The sequence below is a fragment of the Myotis nattereri genome (genome assembly GCF_964212035.1).
Source record: "Myotis nattereri genome assembly, chromosome: 9".
NCBI lineage: Eukaryota > Metazoa > Chordata > Mammalia > Chiroptera > Vespertilionidae > Myotis > Myotis nattereri.
In genome coordinates, this window is record NC_138084.1 from 6,775,492 (window position 1) to 6,800,614 (window position 25,123).

The following is a 25,123-nucleotide window of genomic DNA, read 5'->3' on the forward strand; positions in this document are numbered from 1 at the left end:
CTACTATACTAGTACAAGACAACTCTACCAAGCCTGGGAGACATAACAGCTGTACCTAATACATAGAAACAAACACAGGGAGGAGAGTAAGAAACATGTGAAAGGACAGACCAAAACTCTAGAAAAAGAACTAAACAAAACGCAGACAAGCAATACTAATACAGAGTTCAAAACACTGGTTATAAGGATGTTCAATGACTTAAGGCAAAAGTAAACAAACTTAGAGAGAACTTCAACAGCATAAAAAAGGACATGGAAACCATAAAAGAGAACCAGTCAGAAATGAAGGATACACTAACTAAAATGAAGAATAATTTACAGGGAATCAACAGTAGGATAAATGAAGCCAAGAATAAAAATAGCAACTTGGAATATAAAAAAAGCAAAAAACACCCAATCAGAATAGCAAAGGGAAAAAAGAATCCAAAAAAAAAAAAAAATGTGGATAGTGTAAAGGAGCCCTGGCACAACTTCAAATTTGCCAACTTCGCATTATGGAGGTGCTAGAAGGAGAAGAGCAAGAACTTGAAAACCTATTTGAAGAACTGGTTAACTTCCCTAACCTGGTAAAGGAAACAGACATACAAGTCCAGGAAGCACAGAGTCCTATATAAGATAAACCTAAAGAGGCCTACACCAAGACACATCATAATTAAAATACAAAAGGTTAAAGACAGAGAAAGAATCTTAAAAGCAGCAAGAGAAAAGCAGTTAGTTACCTATAAGGGAGCTCCCATAGGACTGTTAGTTGATTTCACATCAAAAAGTTTGCAGGCCAGAAGGGACTAGCAAGAAAGACTCAATGTTATGAAAGGAAAGGACTTACAACCAAGATTACTCTACACAGCAAAGCTATCATTTAGAATGGTAGGACAAATAAAGAGCTTCCCAGAACAGAAAAACCTAAAGGAGTTAGTTCATCACCACCAAACCAGTATTACATGAAATGTTACAGGGTCTTCTTTTAAAAAAATTTTTTTTTAAATTTTTATTTATTTATTTATTTATTTTTTAAAATATATTTTATTGATTTTTTACAGAGAGGAAGGGAGAGAGATAGAGAGTTAGAAACATCGGTGAGAGAGAAACATCGATCAGCTGCCTCCTGCACATCCCCCACTGGGGATGTGCCCACAACCCAGGTACATGCCCTTGACCGGAATCGAACCCGGGACCCTTCAGTCCGCAGGCCGACGCCCTATCCACTGAGCCAAACCGGTTTCGGCTTAATTTATTAATTTTAGAGGAAGGGAGGAAGAGAAAGAGAAACATCGAAACATCAATTTGTTGTTCCACTTATTGATGCATTCATTGATTTTTACATGTGCCCTGACTAGGGATTGAACCTACAACCTTGGCATATTGGGATGATGATCTAACCAACTGAGCTACCTGGCCAGGGCAGAGTCTTCTTTAAGAAGAAAACAAGCTCTGACTAGGTTGCTCAATTAGTTGTAGAGTTGTCCCTTACACTGAAGGGTCATGAATCCGATTCCTGGTCAGGGCACATACCCCTGTTTCAGGTTCCATCATTTCTCTCTCACACCAATGTCAGTCTGTCTGTCTGTCTCTCTCTCATTTTCTCCCTCCAAGATCAGTAAGATAAAACAAACAAAAACACACATATCCTTGGGTGAGGATTTTAAAAGAAAGTTCTTTAAATCACTCATTACAAAAATGAAGACAAACACATAGGCAATGATGCAAACTAAAATTAGTAGAAGGAAACAAAAAAGAAAAAAATGGTACTTGCAAAGATATGGTGTCAAAATAAAGAAAACAGTAATTCAGTCACTTGTACATTTAGTGGGGGAAGTGGATTTGCTGGTAATACCCCACAGTTCTAGTTCAGGCACCACCACCTTGTGTAATCCCCACAATTTGCCAATTTGCCAATTTGCATTAAGGAGGTGCTAGAAGGAGAAGAGCAAGAACTTGAAAACCTATTTGAAGAACTAGTTAACTTCCCTAACCAGGTGAAGGAAACAGACATACAAGTCCAGGAAGCACAGAGTCCTATACAAGATAAACCTAAAGAGGCCTACACCAAGACACATCATAATTAAAATACAAAAGGTTAAACTATGGTCTAACCATCACCTTGTGGGGCCATCTACTTGAGGTTTTATATAAATGACTGCTATAAACCAAACTACACCCTCCTCCAAATTCATACATTGCAGCCATAACCAACCCCCAATCCAATGGTATTTGGGTGGGGCCTTTGGAAGGTGACTGGGTTTAACTGAGGTCATGAGGGTGGAGCCCTAATGGGACCAGTGTTCTTTTTTATTTTTTTCTTTTAAATATATTTTATTGATTTTTTACAGAGAGGAAGGGAGAGGGATAGAGAGTTAGAAACATTGATGAGAGAGAAACATCGATCAGCTGCCTCCTGCACACTCCCTACTGGGGATGTGCCCGCAACCAAGGTACACGCCCTTGACCGGAGTTGAACCTGGGACCCTTCAGTCCACAGGCCAACGTTCTATCCACTGAGCCAAACCGGCTAGGGCGGGACCGTGTTCTTATAAGAAGAGACACCAGAGAACTCTCACTACTCTCTCTCCCTCCACCAAGTGAGGACACAGCGAGAAGCTGGTATCTGGCAAGGCAGGAAGAGGGCTCTCACCAGAACCCGGCATGCAGGCAGGCACCCTGTCCTCCCACCTCCAGCCTCCAAAACTTCAAGAAATCAGTGTCCAGCTGTTTATGCCCCCGGGGAATTTGTTACTAAGACAATGACAATAGGTCCATAGGGTTGACCTATCAAAAGTCAATGGATTTTAAAGCAGGATTTGACTGCAATCATTAAACTCTTAATGACTGACAACAAATTCCTGACATCTCTATTTAGCTGGCAAAATGCCTTCACTCACTCATCTGACTGGACAGCAAACCTGTGTGTACGGGCACAGCACCAGAAACACCCACAGGAGAGTGTACCATGGTCTATAGAGCATCTCTCAAGCTCTCCACCTGAACCTGGGCTCCACTGCCCCCAGGGAGCAGCAGCCCAGCGCCCCACCCATGCAGGAAGGAATAAAAGTGAGTGCAGACCCTAACCGGTTTGGCTCAGTGGATAGAGCGATGGCCTTGCGGACTGAAGGGTCCCAGGTTCGATTCCGGTCAAGGGCATATACCTTGGTTACGGGGTGTGCAGGAGGCAGCTGATCGATGTTTCTCTCTCATCAATGTTTCTAACTCTGTATAAAAAAAATCAACAAAATATATTTAATAAAAAAAAAAGTGAGTGCAGGACAAGGAAGCTGACCTCAGCATCCAGACCAGCTGGCCTACCATTAGTGGCTCTTCGCCATCTATACAGCTCCCAGTCCAAAACTTCAGCCCATTCCCCAGTCATTTCCAAAGATTACGACTAAGATTTCTTCTGTCTAGGGACTCTGAATTTTGTTGGAATTAAAATTTGTTTTTAAGTGTCCTCTGTTTAGAATAACTAAGTTAAAGGTCATTAAGGTTGACACTGAATAAAACACGTTTCTACCTAACCAGTTTGGCTTAGTGGATAGAGCATAGGCCTGCGGACTGAAGGGTCCCGGGTTCGATTCCGGTCAAGGGCATGTACCTGGGTTGCGGGCACATCCCCAGTGGGAGGTGTGCAGGAGGCAGCTGATCGATGTTTCTAACACTCTATCCCTCTCCCTTCCTGTCTGTAAAAAAATCAATAAAAAAACTGAAACAAACAACAAAAAAACCCCACGTTTCTAATCTAAATGTCCCTTACAGTTTAAAGTTTCAAATTTCATAGATTTAAACCCCACTATTATTTCAGTAATTATTTTTGCACATTGTGTCCACTCAGTGCAAAGGCTTCAGGGAGCTGACTGCAACAGAACACATACGGTCCAGAACCCTCGAGAGTTGAGTCAACCCATTGCCAGAAATGGTGAAGACGGAACGAGACTTAAGAATGTTCCAACCTCTGTAGCATTGCTCTGAACACTGTAAACAAGAAACATCTTTGTTCTTATGTGATGTTACAGCTCAGTATTTATTCACAGTAGGGAGACAGGGGAATGGTGTGTGGAGGGAAGAATCTGGAAAGAAAATGAAAGAAAACAGTCACAAACAAGACAAATGCGTAGTTCATAAGGCTCACAAGTAATCTTACAATGAGTGCATGGACTACAGGTGGTCTTTTTGTAACCACAAGGTCTCTAGGCACCCTGCTGCTTGCTACTCAAGTGACCACCCAAGGAGAAAATGGTAGCAGACGGTGTGAATTCCTAGCAGGGGCCTGGGTGGAGGATAGGAGCTGTGAACCCTTGGCCTGTACGAGAAATACAAGGACAAGGTTTGGATCAGGTGGCCTGAGAAGAGAGCGCAGCATGGGAAGAGGCTGTGGACCAAACTGTGGAGCGTCCTGGCAGTTAATGCAATAGGACATGAGCCTAGAAGGAAGGAGAGAAGGAAAAGTAGAAGAGACAGATTTTTACTTTGTGTCCCAGCTGCCTTAGGGAAGGACACATTTCAAAATAGGTGAGGGCCCTGTTAAATGCTGCTGAGAAGTCAAAGTAATAGAACTGAAAATATACTTTGGACTTAGCTTCATGGAGGTCCTAGTGCTCCGACATGTTCAACTACCAGCAGGCACTAAGGTCTACATATAAAGGGCTCAGAATGGGTGAAAACAGAACGTCGATCACTTCCCACCTGGTGACTTCCCAGTCAGTTCTAGATCCTGAGATCAGGGTCTCCAAAGCAGGGTGCAGGTAAACCAACCCACCAGAACACGAGGACTAGCAGCACTTTTATCCCTTTATTATCTCACCTCTTTTTGATGTCTGTCTTATTTTAATAACTAGTACACAATTTAGTAATTAGAAAAACGTGTATTTATATGTGTACAGATACATACATACATACATACATGTGTGCTGTATGTGAACACACACTCCTTATATACAAACTTGGGAGAGTATGCTCAAAAGTTGTTTCCTCCCTGGAGTGTGGAGGTAACTGCTCCAGTCTCCCCACTTCTGAGCCCCAGAGAAAGACAGGATGACATCAGTGCTCTTGACCTTAAGCTCTTTTGAATTTATACATTTCAGAACGTGGGGTCATTCTAACTCAAATCTTGTAATTGAGGGAGACACCTTTCTACCTGGGTACCTTGCATAAGTAAAAACACTCCTACCTGCCCGGGGAAGAGAGGCCACTGAAACACAACTGGGCAGTGATGACGCGACACAGCAGTGAAATCCAGGAGGCCTCCACCAGAGTATCATGCACAAGTGTTACCTCAAACTACCATCTCTTAGGCCCCAAAATGCTCTTCAGGTCACCCAAAAGACACCAAACATGCACTGCCTCAGGAGGAACTGGAAACACCCACTGTCCTCTCAGGCTTACTGAGGTGGCTCCCACACACCAAGAGCCCGTCCTCTATGACAGACAGACAACTAGGGTCCTTCAGACACTGCCCCACCAGAGTGGCCACAGTCGGCTAACATGGTTACACCTCACACAGATGCAGAATGGATTTCATTACTTACTTGAAATTCATTTTCATTCTGAGCTTGTTCGGATCCCTCCTTATTACAGGACCTCTATGAATGAGAAAAAGTAAACACTTCCGGTGAGATGGGGAACAATCAGCAGACACTAACTTTGCAACCACCAGAACAGCCATGGGTAACAAAACATCACAGATTTTTAAAGAGTGTTTCTCAGTCCACTGATGTCTAAACTGCACCACCAGTGTCCAGCACTAGTACCAACACCCGAAGAAGCGCTTCATTTCTTTACAGGAAAGGGATGTGCCGTTGAGACCAAGCAGCTGTGATTCTCAATCACTCTGGTTACCACTTCACAATTTCATTGCTGGAGGAAAGGCAACAGAGGGCGCTCTTCCAACGAGGCCTTCCATAGACACATGGTCCAGCTGAGTCTGCCCTATGTAGCCAGGTGGCTCTTTACCTGGAGAGAGGCCTTCTTTCGGCAAGAACAGGGAGCACACACATGCCTGTGCAAGTGTGGTCAGCACAGAACTCACAGTTCAGAAGAAAGCCCTGTGCAGGCAGGTGACCTGGCACAGAAACTGTGCAGATGAGCCTGCCAACTTGGTACTTTCGGACTAACTCTGCTTGTTCCTCTCATTATAAATTTGTCCTCCACCAAGAAGAGGTTTGTGCAAATAAAGTCTCTAAACTTATTTCACATATTAACATCTAAAGGGATATTTTCACATCACTTTCCGCAATGAAATTGCAAATGACTGGTAACCAGGATTCTAGCAATAACAACAACTAGATCATGAACCACCATCTTCCACTCTGGCTACATTCTTTCTTCATGGCCCGGACCACTTCTTCTCAAAGCAACCCCCACCCCAAGTGCTTTAAAACCTTCCTACTATCTTCTAGCCAGGGCTGGGGAAGCAAGTCAGAAACTTAAGTGTCACGTCAAAAGTCTATACTCAAATATTGCCTCTAAAAATATATTGTTAAAATTAAACTAAAGTCTGCTTATGTCAGACACAGAAGGAAGCCCATAAAGGAAGCTCTTTAAAAAGTTAAGGTAAAAGATTCTTGAACACCCCATGAAAAACATACCTTTCCATTCCACAGCTTTATCAAAAATACCTGTACCAAGGGTAGAAAGTGTGGACAGGAAAAAAATGCCACGTTAAGCAACACCAGCTACTCTAGCACCATTCAAAAAACCTAGTGATTTAAAGCAACAATCCCATCCATCATACACAGAAGCAACATTCCACAGACGTTTTAACATGTTTTGTATAAACAGTATATGTTCTAGCTTACTGAACATAAAACTAAACAAAATAAATATTCATGTGCATGAAGCTATCGGCAAAGACCTGCACTTACATATACTCGATAGTGTATTTACCATACAGTTAAGCACATTTGTACAAAGTACAGAAAATACAAATGGGATATAAAACGTTTTGTGTAATTTGCATCTCTCTGATGAAAAGGTGGTACAGGTTAAATCCCGTTACAATGAAAATACTATTTCAGAAATACTTTTAGACCTCTGCTGATGGCTAGGTGTACGATGTGATAAATCTTAGGAGGGAGTAATTAGGTAATTAGTAATTAGTAATCATGAAAGCTTTAATCTAAAATACTCTCATGATTATGCTGTTACCTTAGACTTGGTCTCCTCTCCCCAGCGGCCTACAAGGTACTTATGAATATGGACTCCATCTTTGATTTACATCTTTCCCAAAAGCACCAAGTAAATCTTGGGTGCTTAAACACTTTTTGGATGGCATGAATAAATGAAGTTTACTCTGGCACCATGAAGTTCAAGGTGGCTAGCTCAAGGTGCAACCTAGGGCGATGAGCTGACAGTTATGGCAAACTCACATCCATGATTCCAGCAGTGGGAACACTGGCTACAGTGTTAATTGGAACATTGAATGGGGCGGAAATGTCCCCAAAACATTATATTCTTTTGCTTTTTCTCCCCAAGGGAAGTTAAGCATAAAAGAAGTTCTATTATCTGATATAGCTGATACTTTGTAGGGAAAGCTTCAAGACAAATAAGGAACTTGGATATCTTACTGAAATTTGTTATAACTGGATTTGACCTGTACAGAGTTCTAAATGACTATGGTTATTCCTAGGCTGTTATTACTCAAACTGTATCTTCTTAGAGAGATACAGTTAATAGGTTATTAAGTCAACAGAAGTCCCTTTTCCTTGTCTAATGGTGCTCTCAGAAGCAAGTGACTTCATCCAAAGTTAGAATTAGTTTAGTTCCCAAGGCCATGACTTTTGAACATATTAGCAACCATTAAGTGAAAATAACTTCCCCACCCTGCCCACCCCAGTCCACCCCAAATGCATGCATTACTTCTGCCATAAGAGCACCATCATGAAGGTAAGATGGACTTCTGCTATAGTCAACCTTCAGTTCTGTTTCCTCAGTACAGAATGCTCAGGTTCCCTCAAACCTGGGAATGAATCCAGGAAACCTCAAAACAAGAAGATATTCATGAAAAGGTGAGAGAAGAGGCCTCCTCCTGAGTTAAGCCAAGAAGAGAGATTCACACTGCCAAAAGGTCAGAGACACTTCTGTCCCAGAAGACAGCAAGTAAAATATATCTTGGAATCTGAAGGATTTTACTTCCGAGGAATAAATTTATCTGAAGAAGATATCAAATATATTGTAAAAAATTTAACATGACTTCAAATTTTTTGCCAATCTGCACATTCATAAAAATTAGCTTTCACAGCTATGAAAAAAAAAGCTGAAAATTTTTATATTTATTAAAAATTTGAACACTGACTGGTTATTTAATATCAAATAATTACGAAGATTTTTTTAATGTGAACATTATTCTGATCTTTTTAAAAATCACCTTAGATACAGACTGAAACATTCATGGAAGAAATAGTATGGTGTCTGGAATTTCCTTCAAAATAACCCTGGAGAATGAATGTGGGCAAAGAGGAAAGAAGACTGGTCAGAAGGAAAGATATATGTTGGGCACTTGGGTTTCATTATATTCTTCTGGTCTATTTTTGCTATTTCTGAAATTTTCCATAATAAAAAGTTTATAAAAGAAACAATGAAATTTTAAGACTTAAGAAGTCATAATGCATCAAATAGACACCTAATTCTATGAATATACTAAAAACCACTGAATTGTACACTTTAAATGGGATAAAGATGTTACTACAAAAAAAGAAGACACCCAGCAATAATTAAAAATATACTGCCACTGGCTTCCTTCCATCTTCCTCATTCTTTTCTTCCTATTTTTGTTTTCAGAGAATCTATTCATTATAATCCATGTATTCATTAGACTGTGATGTAGGAAATAAAAGACTAAAATGGTAGCAATAATAATAAAGAGGTATGGTTTACATTTTGCTTTAATGTTACAGAAGATTTTAAAAGCTGAAAGAGATTTTGATTGGCCAAGAATATTTAAATTTAAAACCCAAATTCCTAAAAGTCTAAATTCTAAGATGAGAGGATAAAGGACTTTCACTTTTGGGGGGGGGAGGGGGTTGTTTTGTTAAGCCTCACTCGAGGGTATTTTTCCATTGATTTTTAGAGAGAGTGGAAGTGAGGGGCAGAGACAGAGAGAGAAAAAAACATCAATATGAGGTAGACACATTGATTATTGCCTCCCGCACATGCAGGGCTGGGGATCAAACCTGCAACTGAGGTATGTGCCTTTGACCAGAAATCGAACCCAGGACCCTTCAATCCACAGGCTGATACTCTATCCACTGAGCCAAATCAGCTAGGGCAGGACTTCCATTTTTTACTTTACATACTTCCATACCTCAAAAAGTGTTTAAAAGTATACGTTACTTTTATAATAAATATATTTGGTTCAAGGTTTCCAATGTTGCTTTTTCTGACAAAATCACATTTAAAAGGCTTTTGAATTTTAAAGACGACCATGAAAAAAGTAAATGTTCATATTACAGGTTATTAGTTTTCAAAATGTTCTATTTAGTGATTTGCGGAGATAAAAATCCATGGGTAATAAAACATCTTTAGGAGCTGGGATAAGAAAATACCACTTGATTGAATTGTCATATATAATTTTAGTGTCCAAAAATGTCCTACTTTAAGTTACTTAATATTTTACAATCTAATCAGTTTATTTCTTTAAATTTGTTTAAGCCATTGAGCAAGACTAGCTCTTATCAGGGGCCAGTTCTTAATAAAAGGTTCCTCTAATGATGAGGGAATCAGCTTTATGACTAGACTAGTTTAATACATCCACAACATTTGTGAGACTAAACCAAGCAGCACTTGCTTTTCCCCAGAGTTTGTGTATGTGTGTCTATAAATAAATTAGTCCCAGTGGCATGAAGTGGCATACAGCTATCCAAATGTCATTTGTACTACCTGAAACATTTATCTTCAAAATATCTTTAAAGATCCAATACTGCTGAGCGGCTGGCGGGGCAGGCTGGGAGAAGTGATGAGTCAGCTACAAAGAAGGACATGTCATCAATAGTGTAATAAACCCAAAATGCTACCTAAGAAATCAAATCATCAATTATAGATAATGTCATAAGGAGGTAGCCACTATGTTAAATACAATGGTGGCTACAGAGATTTTTTTAGATACAAATAAAAGTGTTTTATAGAAACTTGGAGGACATTCTCTTCTTCCCAACGGCTCTTCCTCATCAAAAAATAACTAAATGGACTGTCTCTTTCAAAGACTGTCGCAATATGATAAAGTAGTTGGTTGGGGCCTTTAAAAATGCTTTGGACCCCTAGCCGGTTTGGCTCAGTGGTGGATAGAGCATCGGCCTGCGGACTAAAAGGTCCCAGGTTTAATTTCAGTCAAGGGCACATGCCCAGGTTGTGGGCTCGATTCCCAGTAGGGGGGCTTGCAGGAGGCAGCCGATCAATGATTCTCTCTGATGTTTCTCTCTCTCCCCCTCTCCTCTCTGAAATCAATAAAAATATATTTTTTAAAAAGTGCTTTGGAATCCAGAAATGAGTGAATAAGAAAGAATAATCCAAATGTTAGCTAGACTCAACCTCTAGGGCATCTAAGGTGTGGTCCAGGAAAATCCTCTCTCTCCCCGTTGACCTGGGATTACACTTGAGAGCTGAGTCCTGACCCACACCCAGTCTCTCCTATTCACCCTGGCAGGAACAGCTGTTCGTCCTCTTCTGAATGCTCAGTAACACTGGACCTGGAATGACATGGGCTTCTTTACTGTGCAGCCTGCAGCTCTGAAGACTTCTAAGATTCACCCTGGTTTCTGACCACACTCAATTCTCCAGGAGAGAACAGATTCTCAGCACAGGGATGGCACCTGTCACCATGCCTATTAATGATGGGACTGGATTCCTCTCTGCTGAGCTGGGGTGGAAAAAGCTTGAGAATCTTAACTCCTCAGAAGGTACAGCAGTCATGTGGCTGTTTCTATTACAATTCTGCAGCACGCTTTCTTAATGTTACCATGGACCCTAACCTTACTTCTCCAGGATTTCTAGGAGTTTTTCACTGTAATTATATTTTTGATGTAAATTATTGCTTTTATGGTTTCTTACAGCTTTCCTGAAAATATTTTACAGAACATATTTAAATGTTAGATGACAATGCAATGATTTAAAATAGAGCCTATGTGACTATTTAATGAGCACATATGAATTATGAGAATTTAGACAGACAAGTAAGTTCTAATATTTTGCGGTAGTCTCTAGAGTATCTTCAATTATCCCAAGGAGCATTCTTTGGAATTTTGTAAAATTGGGTGACTTGATGAACATCACAGGAGACTAGAACTTCTACAGACTAAGCCAATAAAGACAGGTGAGCAGCTCTTGGTAAAGAAGGCTCCTTTCAGGACCTTCCTAAAATGTATGTCTGACCCAGGGTAATCAGCTGCCCCAGGACTCCTGAGGCATCGGAGGTGAAAGTACCTTTGGCATAAACAGTCCAAGGATTGACTTGGAAGCAACCTGTTTCCAGGGAGAGAGAGTGCCCTGGCTCCTCAGGCCTGTGTATGCTTCCACACCGGATCAGCATTGCTGAGCTTGATAAAGCTACCAGGGACCCACCAAAGGCAGGAAAAAGGATACTAGCTGATCAGACAAGGAAGAAAGTTTGTTTCCAACTCTGACCAAAACCTCAATACAATGCTGGAAGTGATATGAAGGAAGAAGGTTAACACTTCAATTGATTTCTCAGGTTGAGGCCCATAAATTTCTAAAATAACTGAATGTCTGTCATTTTCTACTGAGGAAACAGAAGAAGGGGATCTGATCCACCTATGACAAAAACAAAGCAAAACCCCTCAAAAAACAAAAAGTGGAATATTCAATATATAATATTCTGACATCTTAATCACTGAACCTCTTTAAACACAGCACAAACTGTAGCTGGTGCTACTTAACAAAAAAGCATTACAACTTTCTTTTTAAAAAGCATTTCTTGAAACCAAGAACTAAAAGAAGGAAATTAAAGCTGTAGAGAATGCTCCGACTTCAGAGGACTCATACTATACCGTGAATCGTGTCTGTCACCTGGAAACCAGAGTGCTCCAGGCACGATCGCATGGACAAGCCTGCAGCAGAGAACACATGCACATACAGCTAAAGTGGTACATTACCCCCAATGCCCTCATGCCACCCAACACAAAGACATTCCTTCCCAAGAGGGGTGGGCTGCGGTCACATCATCGTTCCAGGGGCCAGAAATCTGTATTGGTTTCATGCTATAAATCTCAAACACAATTTAAGACCAACAAGACAAAGACACTTTGTATATGTCAAAATTAGACACAGTTGTGTGTGGTTTATTTAGTTATCAAAAGAAGGCACCAAAGCAGGTATGGAAGGACTACAGATCGTAATTTGGTGACTATCTTTGTCGAGTTGTAGCTAAAAGAAATACTAGGTGGACCAAATGGGAATACAAAAGTAGAAAAGTTTGATTTCTGAGAGGGAAGTCTGACTACCTTAGATACAGATATAATTACAGCATACTCAAAGTACAGTGGAATTTGTTATTTTAAAGCAGAATAAATAACACAATTTAAACTCATGATAACCTAATATAATGAGAAAAATATATAGAATTCAGAGTATTCAGTTACTAGGGACATGACTTTCAGTCACTTGGGACAAAGTGGGGCTCTTTATGAAGGGGCCTCAGTCATACTGTCTGCACAGTAAAGGTGACCTTAGTTGCAAAGAGAAATGTCCATTTCTCAGGAGCCAATAGTTTACTAATAACTATCTATGGGCTGTTCTATATTTTATTGTGAGTTAATTTTTAATTAAACTGGGGTTAAGAGGAAACCGGGAAGAGCACATTTTGTTTTCTGCATTCAAAAAAGACCATGTACCAAATTTTAATCTTCTGAATCACTAACACATATCTGCGTTGTGCCTTGATACCTTTAATTGTATTATGGTTAGTACTCAAACAAGCACTAATATTAGCCTTCTATTACTCAAAAAAACAAAACATTTCCCAGACAACACTCGAGAGATCTTTGATGTATATTATAAACATCCATGCCTGTGAGACCGTACAAAAACGGTGAGGCCAAATCTCTCTATTCATGCACAGGAGGGATTGGCTCAACACAGTCACTGTTCTGACAGAGGAAGGGACAAAGCAATCCTCTGAGACTTCCGCCAACTGGCACAGGTTACACTGAATGAACAATACGTACTGACATTTGTGTCTTCCACAAGTCATGATAAATAAGCAAACTGGTTATTTGTAATCAGCCAAACTTGCTTCTTTGAAAAGGCTGCTACTGGACGCTGCAGAGCTCATGTTCCTTCCCAGTATCAGAAAGGAAAAAAATCAAGTTACATTTATAGCTAATTTTATCATGTCAAGCTCTTTTCTAGCAATGACATTTCTTACCACAATGGCAAAAGTTAAACTAGTACTTCTTCTCAGAACTCCTATTAAACCCAAAACAAAACAAAAAACTCCTATTAAACCATCCTACTTTAAGGTAGGGGCAATTTTATAGTTGAATTCAGTTTTCATCGACTACATAGCAAATGTAAATAACCGCCTCCGCATTAAAATTAAAATTAGAGCTAGTCTGTGAAATAGACACTAAATTATATTGACATGTGTTATATTTTAAGATTACACCAATATTTTTGTTTAATAATTCCCTACAAATTATATTGTACAGCTGTTTTTCAAAGCTGTGTTTTTTTTATTTATATTCTCGAATGGACACATTCTTTCCCTTGTCTAACACAGGACTTTTAATAAGCCCCTTTTAAGGGACACAAATCCTAAATAAGGCCTCCAGGACACAATTAGGAAGTCTGCTTATAGCTCATCTTATATAAAATTAAGGGACAAAAACTGGGCCTTAGACCAATTGGAAGGTTTTACCTTGGCTTTCTGCTACTTAACCCTTAGTGAACTGCACCAAACAGGAGCCATTTCCCTGCCACTATGGAAATAAAGGAAGTTAGACATCTCACAACACCAAGGTAAGGAAAAACAAAAAAGTTGAGAAATATCTCATTATTTCAAACCAAGTCATTTGTAAATGACTATAAATGTAAATCAAAGAATTATTTCTATTTAATATTTTATTCTCACAGAGATTAAAAATGTCAAAAGCTTAAAACAAGAAAGGGGGAAAAGGAACACACTAAACTAAACTAGTCTATCATATAATTAAGCAAAACAGCAAAGTATTATGAGAAAATACATATTATGTAGTCATCAATTAAGATATTTAAAGGAAGGAGCTTATTTTAACCCACCTCAAAAGGATGCTACAACTGCATTTATATAGCCGATTTAGGTTATACCAATTATATTTCAATAAATGCACAATCATGTGTAGAGATGTGTGTGCTTTCATCTAACATAAAGTAAAAAAGGCAAGTATAATATTTGCACTGTACTACATTTAACTCTGCCTTCAGCTATATATCTTAATGCCAATCCTGACAAATTACTGGCAATTTTGGCAATTTTGTTGTTTTGGAAACAAAAGTGTCATTGTAGATTGTAAACATCTCTCCTTCCCTTATAGGCCAGATTCAAAGAGTTGATAAGATATCAGAAAATTTTTAACTGAGTTGAAAATATTTGGAAAAGAATTTACTTTCATGGTAAAAACCCTGACAGTGTTGTGAAAGCTCAGCTTTTAAAGCACATGATAACTGCTGCCTGGCCCACCTCTTTCTGGTCCTGTCTACCTCTCCTTTCTTCCTCTCTTACCGTGGTCTTGTCTGGGAGTCCCTGCATTTCCCCTCCTAGTGTTGTCAAAAGTAGTCTTAATGTCTAAAAGTCTAACTGGCAAGAGGTGCCCCTGATAAATCCTGAAGAACCTGGGGACCAAAAATATTTAAATTTGAAGCTGTAGGTTTCATAGTTTTCTAGGTTCAAACTTCAATTTCTAAAAAAAAAAAAAAAAGGATACTTGAACTAAGGACTCAATCGAGTAATTATGCTGAAAATAGGTTCCCACCTATGAGGCAAAGAAACAGTCCCCCCCCCCACCCCCCCGCAAGAAAAATGTGTTTATTGTCTAGTAAGTAAGTCAATCATGAGACAGTCAACACTGGCTTATTACCCACCCTGTCAGCTACTCGTTTCCTTTTGTATCCAACATGCTCCAGCCATAGTTTCCAGCTGTCATCAGTAGATGTAGTTTCAGAAATGGAAACTAAACTTGTCTAATAAAAATATAATCAAGAAACTAGCCCTAACTGGTTTGGCTCAGTGGATAGAGCATCGGCCTGTGGACTGAAGGATCCCAGGTTCGAATGCAGTCAAGGGCATGTACCTTGGTTGGGGGCACATCCCCAGTAGAGGGTGTGAAGGAGGCAGCTGATCGATGTTTCTCTCTCATTGATGTTTCTAACTCTCTATCCCTCTCCCTTCCTCTCTGTAAAAAATCAATAAAAATATATTATAAAAAAAAAGAAACTAAATGTAGAGTATCCCCCTACCAATTAGAACTGTATGTAAAATATATTCCATTCTATTAGTTTGGTAAGAGTTAATTCCATGTTAAGTGGCTTCAATTATTCTGCTATTTATTTTCAGAGTTACCCAACAGTCTATTTTTCCCCTTAAAAACAAATAGGAACATAGAATTCTGTTAAAACAAATTCTATTTCCAGACATTTCTATTGTACTTAAGTACTTACTATAAGATAACAATTCTAGACTGCTAAAAAATTTAAAAGGACAACATACTAACTACGGAGAGTGAATCTCTGTTAGGGAAAGTCACAGGCTGTGTTGTAGCTGGCTCTTACTAAGCGACCTCCCAGTAAGGCAGCCTGTTCTAGAGCTGTGCTGTCTGATGCAGTAGCAACCAGCTGCATGTGACTACTTCCATTTAAGTTAATTAACATTAAATACAATTTAAAAGTTCATTTCTTGGCTGTACTTGCCACATTTTAAGCATTAAATTAGCCACATGCAGCTGGTGACCAGCATCCTGGACAACACAGATCCAGAGCATCTGCCTCACCTCCGTCATCACATCTCTGCTCTAGACAGAGCACAGGGCCTGCCACCTCACTTAGTCTAGCTAGCATCTAGAGGAGTGCGGAATGCATATTTATTTATTTTAATTATTCTTTTTTTAAAAAATATATTTTTAATTGATTTTTTACAGAGAGGAAGGGAGAGGGATAGAGAGCCAGAAACATCGATGAGAGAGAAACATCGATCAGCTGCCTCCTGCACATCTCCCACTGGGGATGTGCCCGCAACCAAGGTACATGCCCCTGACCAGAATCAAACCCGGGACCCGTGAGTCCGCAGGCCAACGCTCTATCCACTGAGCCAAACCGGTCAGGGATTTAATAATTCTTTTTATTGGTTTGGGAGAAAAACAGCACTTTGTTGTTCCACTTACTTATGCATTCATTGGTTGCTTCTTGTATGTGCCCTGACCAGCGATCAAACCCATACCTTGTTGTTTCAGGATGATGCTCCAACCAACTGAGCTAGCCTGCCACGGTCTAGGAGTACACATTTAAGACATTCCTATTTAAATTATAAATATAGATGAAAGCCTCATAAATCAGATTTAAACAATAGTCTTCTATCACATGCAATTCGAATAGCTGGTTATTAAAGTGTTTTAAAACTATTGCTTAAATCAAAGCACACAAAGACAAACAGATATGGGGTTTGTTACAGAATGAAAAAGTCCTCAAATAAAGTGGCTAAGGACTGACTTTATTAAAAGGGCCGAAAGGACATCAATTGGGTATTTCAAAAACTATGATTTGAAACTGCAACTTGATTAGATTAAAAAAACAAACTGCATGGCAAACACAAACATCTTTTCTGCTTGTGCATTGTCAGGGTCAAGGTCAGCTGCAATGCAGCTGTATAAACCTAACTGTAAATGGCCTCAGATTTCCTCAGCAAAGTGCACACAATCTCACAGCAGACTAACTTGTTTCCAACTCTTTCAGATCCTAACCACTTTCACAGCTTGTCAGGGTCAAGGAAAAATTATCCAGTGAAAAGATTCAGTCAAATTATGACAAATTTTTAATGAATTAACATATAGAGTGCCAATCTTAAGTATTAATATTTCTAAACATAATCAAATTATCATAGACATGGACATAACCTGCTTTTTAGATTGAGCTGAGACTAGTGTTTTAAAAATTAAGTCAGAAAACTATTCTCCATTTTATAAAGATAAAAAATGGGCCCTTCCAAAGAGGATTTAAGTGAGTATCAAAATTCTACCACAGAAATATATCCACCAAACATTTGTATATGTGGTCAGTAAAATGGTAAACTCACGGTATTAAAAATAGTTTTACAAACCCAGACATTTGGGATATCCTATAATAGATTAAGACAATTCAACAAATAAGATACTTTAATTAAAATTAGGTTCAATTATTTAAGTAACATAAAAATTAGGAAAGATTGTAAATCTAACAAATTTAAAGTTTTAAAGAAATCTCCAAGGAGCCAGTTAATAAATTCTACTTCCCTGAGGTCAACTCTGCCCCTGGGACCCCCCTGTAAGGCCTGTGATCATGCTATAAAAACACCTTCTCCACATCAGAAGGTCACAACCTAAGTCTGAGCTGAAAACTGCAGCATCATCAGGCACTCTTTAAGATGTAACCAACATTATACTTCCTGTGGCCATAAAGCTAGGAATGTTTGCACTAGTTTCCTAATAAATAATAAGTAAAAACAAGAATTCACTTAGAATAGAAACAAAAGCCAAGTTGTACAGCCCAATTAAAATGAAAGTAATATATTTAAATAGCTTTAGTAACACCACTAAAACATTTAAAATCTCTTCCCAGGTAGTTTAGGAAAGACAATTAAAACTGTTAACAGGTCCCTCCCATCCCTAAGTAGCCCAGGAACTCACCATCTTTAAAATCGCACCATACAGCCGTAGGAGCACTTTCCGAGGCTCGTCACCAACAGTGGCCACAGTGTCGGGTAAGGAGCACAGGAACAGCATGTTACTGAGGCCACCTCTGTGAGAAATAAGAGGGTGGTAAATACCTGTATTCTGAAGGTCAACTAAGTCACTCTCCTTGGATAACTATGATGGATGGGAAGTGAGGACCCCACAAGCATTGTTCTAAGTCTTCATTCATTCTCTCACAATACTTGCAACATAAATGATTAACTCCACAATTTTCAGATCAATTCCATGATTCAAAACTAGAGGCCCGGTAAACGAATTTGTGCACCAGTGGGGTCCCTTGGCTCAGCCTGCGGGATCAGGCTGAAACTGGCTCTCTGACATCCCGAGAGGTCCCAGATTGCAACAGGGCACAGGCCAGGCTGAGGGACCCCACAGCCACACAATGGGGGCCAGGGAGGGACGTGGGAGGTTGGCCAGATGGCAAGGGACCACAAGAGGGCTCCAGGACGTGAAGGGCCCGTCTTGCCCAGTCCTAATTGGCCAGACCCCAGCAGCAAGCTAACCTTCCGGTCAGAGCGTCTGCCCCTTGGTGGTCAGTGCACGTCATAGCAAGCGGTTGAGTGGCCTTAGCGTATCATTAGCATATTACACTTTGGTTGAACGGACAAAATTAGGCTTTTATTATATAGGATAGGCAAACCCTTCCCAGCCAATGGGGCTCACTGGTTGAGTGTCGACCTATGAACCAGGAGGTCATGGTTCAATTCCCAGTCAGAGCACATGACTGGGCTATGGGCTAGATTCCCAGTACAGGGGTAGTCCATTGATGATTTTTCTCTCATCACTGATTTTTCTCTCTCTCCCTTCTTCTCTGGAAAAACAAAAACAAAAAACAACAACAAAAAACAACAACAAAAAACAACAACAAAAAACAGGTAAATCCCCCAATCTGTCCTTCTAGATTAGCACTGGGGGAGAGGTTTTTTTTAATCACACGTGTGCCGCACACATGGCACTGGCCTCTGGAGAATGACAAGGACCAGGAGTACTCTCTCCAGCACTGGCAATGGGGGAATCCCAGATGCAGTCCTTCAACCCTACATTCTTTTATGATCCCAAACCTCCATTATAGCAGATTCCATTTCCTCCAGAACTTTCCATTTGAAGTACAATTCCAAGATCTACCTCTTCCATGCCCATATCAGTAAAAATTTCTCAACCAAATTTTTAAAAAATATATTTCATTAATTTTTCACAGAGAGGAAGGGAGAGGACAGAGAGCCAGAAACATCAATGAGAGAGAAACATCGACCAGCTGTCCCCCGCAAACCCCCCACTGGGGATGCACCCGCAACCAAGGCACATGCCCCTGACGGGAACCAAACGCGGGATCCTTCAGTCCGCAGGCTGACGCTCCATCCACTGAGCCAAACCAGTCAGGGCTCTCAACCAATTTTGACTAACAAGCCTTTTCAAAAAACCTGCAACATTAAGTGATTCTTGGAGCATTCAGAAGAAATGCAAGATCTCATTACCTAACCCATCCATTTTGACTAGTGAAGACAAGAAACAAGTTACAGAGGTCATTCAAACAGGAAGGAATAGCCTTGAGGACAAATCACCTGCCTGGGTTAGAAATGACTGGGTATAGAAGAAGGCTAGTTAATGCAGAGATTGGAGTTAAACTGCAGAATAAAAAATAATGTACAATCAGGAATTACAGGCAAGAGGCACCTCACCTCTACTAACTTCAGAGCCACTAAATCCTAATTAGTCAATAAATCTTGAGTAATCTATATATATAAAAGCCTAAGTGACCATTACATGACCAAACAACCAGAACAACCAGTCAACCAGTTGCTATGACACTCAACACAGGAGCTGCCCCCTGGTGGTCAGTGCACTCCCACAGCCAAACTCCCACAGCCCCTCCCTCCCCCCGGGTTGGCCGGCCCCCTGATAGGCCTTGATCACAAGCCAGGCTGAGGGACACCCCCCCCCCCAGTGCACAAATATGTGCACCAGGCTCTAGTTATTACATAAGCACAGCACTCTGCTAGAAGCTAGGGTAATAGAAAACCAAAATAGGATCTGGTCCCTGCCCTCAAAAAATGTCCACTCTGATGAAGAAAGCAGACATAAAACTATAAGACAGAGTTCAAAATCGGGGGACAGTGTTTGCAACTATGTGCTTCAGCACATCCTGAGCCTGTCAGATGCATCCATATTGGATCAAAAGTTGCCAGCAAATCGAACCACAGCTTTCTAAAATAACATCCCCAGTCAGGGAGCCACTATTCCTTGTTCCATCCATGAACAGTCCAGCCTAGTCAAAATATGATGCCAAAAGGCTAAAATACAAAGCTAATCTACATCACCACATGCCCAATTATGTAGGGATTTGTGAGCATACGATGACAAGCACTGTCAAGGAATACAAAGCAGTCCTAGCCGATTTGGCTCAGTGAATAGAGCAGTGGCCTGCAAACAAGGTCTCGGGTTCGATTCCAGTCAAGGGCACATGCCCGGGTTGGGGGCTCAATCCCCAGTGCGAGGCGTGCGGGAGGCAGCCAATCAATGATTCTCTCTCATCAATGATGTTTCCATATCTCTCTCCTTCTCCCTTCCTCTCTGAAATCAATAAAAAATAAAAGAAATACAAAGCAAGAGAGAACACTTCAACTTGTGTAGGCAGGAAAGATAACAGGAATTTTTTTTGCCTGGAGGTTATTAATGTTGCTACATCGACATCAGTCTAACAACTCTGACAGTTCTGCTCCTGTGGCAGATATTCACCTCCCTTTCCTTGCTAGAACCCAGGTTTATTCAGACGGAAAGTGCCCTGTATTAAAACTATACTTAGCAGATACTTTTACAGCTAAGTGGGCCCATGCTACCAAGTGTTGGCAAATAAAACGTAAAAAGCCGTATTTGTGTGACTTCTGGGAAATCAACATAAGGTAAGTTCCCACTTTGCCCTTCTCTCTTCCCCACCTTCCACCCTAATAAACAAGAAAATGATGGTGTGTCAATTGCTGAGCTATTGTTTCTGAGCTCCAAACCCATCTGTTTTCTGCTATGATGCCGGATTGGGACTATACCAGTTCCAGATCTCTGTGATCAGATGCTCCCCACTGGGTATGGGCAGTGGGGCCCTGTGGCACTGGAGGGGCCTGGAAGGCAAGAGGGAGAAGGTGTGTTGCTTCCTGTTCCAGCCATGGCAGCTGTTCCACCACCAGCCCCAGAACACCCTCTCAGAGGTACCAGCTCAGAGATCTGGGCTCTGGCTCCACAGGGACACTTCTCAAGTTGAGATACCAGCAATAGCCAAGCAGTGCCCTCTCCTCAGAGGCTGTATCCTAATTCTGTGGGGCCCTCCTCAGAACTTACAGGTTCTGATAACTCTGACCTCTTCCCTTTGGATTTTCCAAGGCCCGGGGTAGGGCTGCTTCATACAATTAATTATTTTAATCACTTCTGCCTTTCGGTTCCCTCCACACCTGTCCAATTCCCTATGTTAAGTTCTCTATGTCAAAGTACCTAGTATTATTCCAGTTTTTTTGCAAGAGCCTGACTGGCACATATGGCCAGAGCTTTCGCAGCTTCTTAGATTATGAGAATAAGGGCCACATCCTAGGAATGGCAGAGCAGTTAGCTGGAAGGAGCCTGCATCCCCGTCTAGCCTGTGGAGCTTCCAGACTGGCTTGGCCTGGTGACTTCTGGAGCTCTAACAGAGGAAAATACATTTCTATGTGGTTTAAGCTACTGTTACTCTGGAGTTTTCTGTTATAAGTACTAACTGATAAAGCCTATCACCACATCCACTCGCTTGAGTTCTTCCAATCTGGAAACTCCTCCTTCTTTGCTATCTAAAAACTACTTACCATTTAAGACCAAGTTCAAAGTTCAACCTCCACAAGCAGCTTTTGTCATCTTCCCTGCTAGCTCCTTGAAGGCCAGGGTAATGTCTACCTTCAATTCTTAAGGCCCAATGGCCTTCAAATTGTGGATGTTCAATAACTATTTCCCCAAAATGACAACAAACAGCAGCACTCTTGTCCCACCAAGTCTCTCTTCTCCAAATTCCTCCATTATGTTTGAAAACTGCTTATACTGCTCTCTAATGATTGGGAAATTAGTCTTAGCTCCCATCTTCCTGTGGATGGCATCGTGCTAAGAGAAAGACCTCAGGCTTCAGAGCCAGGGAGCCTGGCATTCAAATCCCACTTCTGCCACTTACTAGCTGTGCAATCTTGGGCACATCACTACTAGTAAACCTCCGACCCTCAGATTCACTCCTTTATAAACGAGGACTTCATTAGTCACTATAAGGGCTCAGAGTCATGAAGTATTTGACAAGGATTAACTTGTTTCATCCTCCCAACAATCCTACAGGTGGCCACTGGTATCACCCCATTTTAGAGATAAGGAAATTGAGGAACACAGCAAGGAAGGAAGTGACTAAGACAGGATTCAAACACAGGTGTATGGCACCAGGGTCCTTGCTTTTAACTCTGATGCCACAAGATCCAAGAAACAAAGTTAAGCATGGTAACAGGTGCAAGTGGACACCAAGAGTCTTACATTAAGACTAGTCTGTACAAACCTGCACAAAACAAATGTCTTCATTTCCTACAGCTGCTGTAACATATGACCGAAAACTTGTGGCTTAAAACAGCAAATTTACTATCTTTTAGTTCTGGAGTTCAAATGCCTGAAAAAAGGTCTTCTGGGGCTAAAATCAAGGTGTCAGCAGAGCTGCACATCAAAAGTATATACCACATTTCAGGAAACACACATGAAACTAAAAACAGACTCTGAGCTATCAATTTCAAAGGATAGGGGCCATTAAGGGGAATGCAAAGTTAATGCTTAATGGGCACAGAGGTTCAGCAGTTTGGAAGGACAGAAACATTCTTGAGATGGATGGTGGACACAGTGACACAACAATGTGAGTGTACTTAATGCCACTGACTTGCACACTTAAAACTGTAATAAATTTTATTTTGTGTATTTTACCACAGTTGTAAAAAAAGGAATGAATCACTGATATGCTATAACATGGATGATCCTTAAAAACATAATGCTTAAGTCACAAAAAATCACATGCACTCCATTCATAAGAACTGTCCAAAACTAGGAAGTCAATAAGACAGAAGTCAGATTAGTGAGTGCTTAGGGCTAGGGAGGCCGGAGGCTAAAGGGAACAGAGTTTCTCTTTGAGATGATGAAAATGTTCTAAAACTGACTGTGATGGTTGCATATATGTGGGTATTCTAAAAACCACTAAATCGTACACTTTAAATGGGTGAATTGTGGTATGTGAATTATATTTCAATCAAGTTTTTTAAAAAGAAGAAAATTGACTTTTTTCTATGTAATGAGTTTTCTTAAGCTACTAAAAAACCTGAATGTGCTTCCACAGAAACAATGTGTCCGGATGTAAATAAAAGTCATATTTAAGATTTTTTTTTTCCAGTAGCTGAAGAGAAAGCAATCACTAGTACCAGGGTGCCTTCACAAGAGTTAAGGATCTATCTTCCCCAAGGCCAGTTAGTTGTCTACCCCAATTGAGGAGGAACAGAAAGATAAGGGAACTCAAGGTTCTAGTATCCCCATCCCCCACCCAGCAAGCAAGTGGAAAAGCAGATGGAAGGTGCGGAGACAGAGGATACAAGGACCCTTCACCTTTCTTTTCAATTGGGGGGCAGGGCCTCATGTGCACAGCTATCAGAATTGCCCTGCTGCTCCAGTCACAGCCAACAAGGGCTTCTGGCTCCCAAGCAACAGGACAAGCATTAGTTAAAAGACCTAGTTCTCCTTCCTGTCACATCCTCTTGAAAGCTCAGTCAACAGGGAGAGCAAACAGATGAACTACTGTTCTAAGTTGTGTAACTCCATTCAAAGTTTATCCCCATACTCCTAAAGAAGGAAGGCAGGCAGGCCAAGCTTGGCCAGAAACAGGCGCACAACCTGGAAATCCTTCATCTCTTATATTATCTGTAGCCTCTGTTGCTCAATAGGCCTTAGTAGGAGGAAGTAAACCATTGATTATGTTTTAATGACAATCAAAATAAAAGGTCACCATTATGGATGATGCAAACTGTGAAAACCATCCAGAAATAAGCCAGTTACCAAAGAGCCAAATAAAATGACTAGGAACAAGGAGATACATTAGGAAAATATGCTCAATAACTATTTATTGAGTTAAAGTTTAATCAAGTTCCTCTTAATGTGCTACTAGGTCACTGCAAGTCAAACAGAAATGATAGCAAAAATCCAACAGCCCAATATATGGCACAATTTGTCAAGATTATCTGCCCAAGGCCCTGGCGGGGTAGCTCAGTCGGTTAGAGTGTTGTCCCAATCCAAGGTTGTGGGTTCAATCCCTGGTCAGAACACATACAGGAATCAACCAATAAATGCATAAATAAATGCAACAACAAATCAATGTTTCTCTCTCTCCCTCCCTCTTCCTCTCTCTAAAATCAATTACAAGGAAAAAAAATATCAGGCCAAGTTGATATTTTATTTTATCCCTGGAACTCTGAAGGATTTCAAAGAATTATGAATTCAAACTAGAAACTTTGAATTGAAACTACAAACTTTATCATCTGGCAGGGACAGCTTTATAATAAATATACACATCATAATTAAACTTAGGAGGCACAACATACTCATGAAGCAAATAAAATGAAAATAACACATTCATGTCACATTCAACACGTGTAAGTGACACGTTGGAAAATGAAGAGCAGAGTCACTGCTGCCAATTCTAACCAGCATCCTCTGGACCTAGCTGAGTGTGCTTCACCAACCCCCACCTAGCTTCTTTTATAGATTATTAATCAGATGTAAAAATAAACATTTCAATTTCTCTTTATATACAGCTAATCAAGAATCAACTTACACCCTGGCTGGGTGGCTCAGTTGGAGCATCGTCCCGTACACTAAAAGGTTGCAGGTTCAATCCCCGTTCTCTGTCTCTCTCTCTCTTCTCCCCCCCCTCCCTCCCCCATCTCCTTCCTTCCCCTCTTCCCCTCCCACTTCCTCTCTCTCTAAATATCAATGAACATGTCCTGGGATGAGGATTTTAAAAAAGAAATAAAAATAAGGAAAATTTTCAGTAAATTGCGCTCCAGTGAATTGAAACCTACCTACAAAATTCCTTCTTCTGGTCACATAACAGGCGACATTCTGTGTACTGTTTATGTCTGGGCCTCATCTGCCCTGAATTTCCTGATCTAGCCCTTTAAAAAGCCAAAATG

The 25,123-nt window shown here is 40.6% G+C and overlaps 1 protein-coding gene across 2 annotated transcripts in view; it reads right to left on the reverse strand.

The window, feature by feature from the left end:
* The window catches only part of CHKA (choline kinase alpha), a 44,654-nt gene that overhangs the window by 14,686 nt on the left and 4,845 nt on the right, over window positions 1-25,123 (reverse strand). Inside the window, exons 2-3 of one of the 2 annotated variants that reach the window (XM_081099056.1) lie at window positions 17,850-17,961; window positions 5,517-5,570 (exon numbers count right to left, since the gene is read on the reverse strand). In XM_081099056.1, coding sequence (XP_080955182.1) covers window positions 5,517-5,570; window positions 17,850-17,961 — 166 coding nt within the window. The remainder of the gene's footprint in view (window positions 1-5,516; window positions 5,571-17,849; window positions 17,962-25,123) is intronic. The other variant, XM_081099057.1, reaches the window with a different exon arrangement.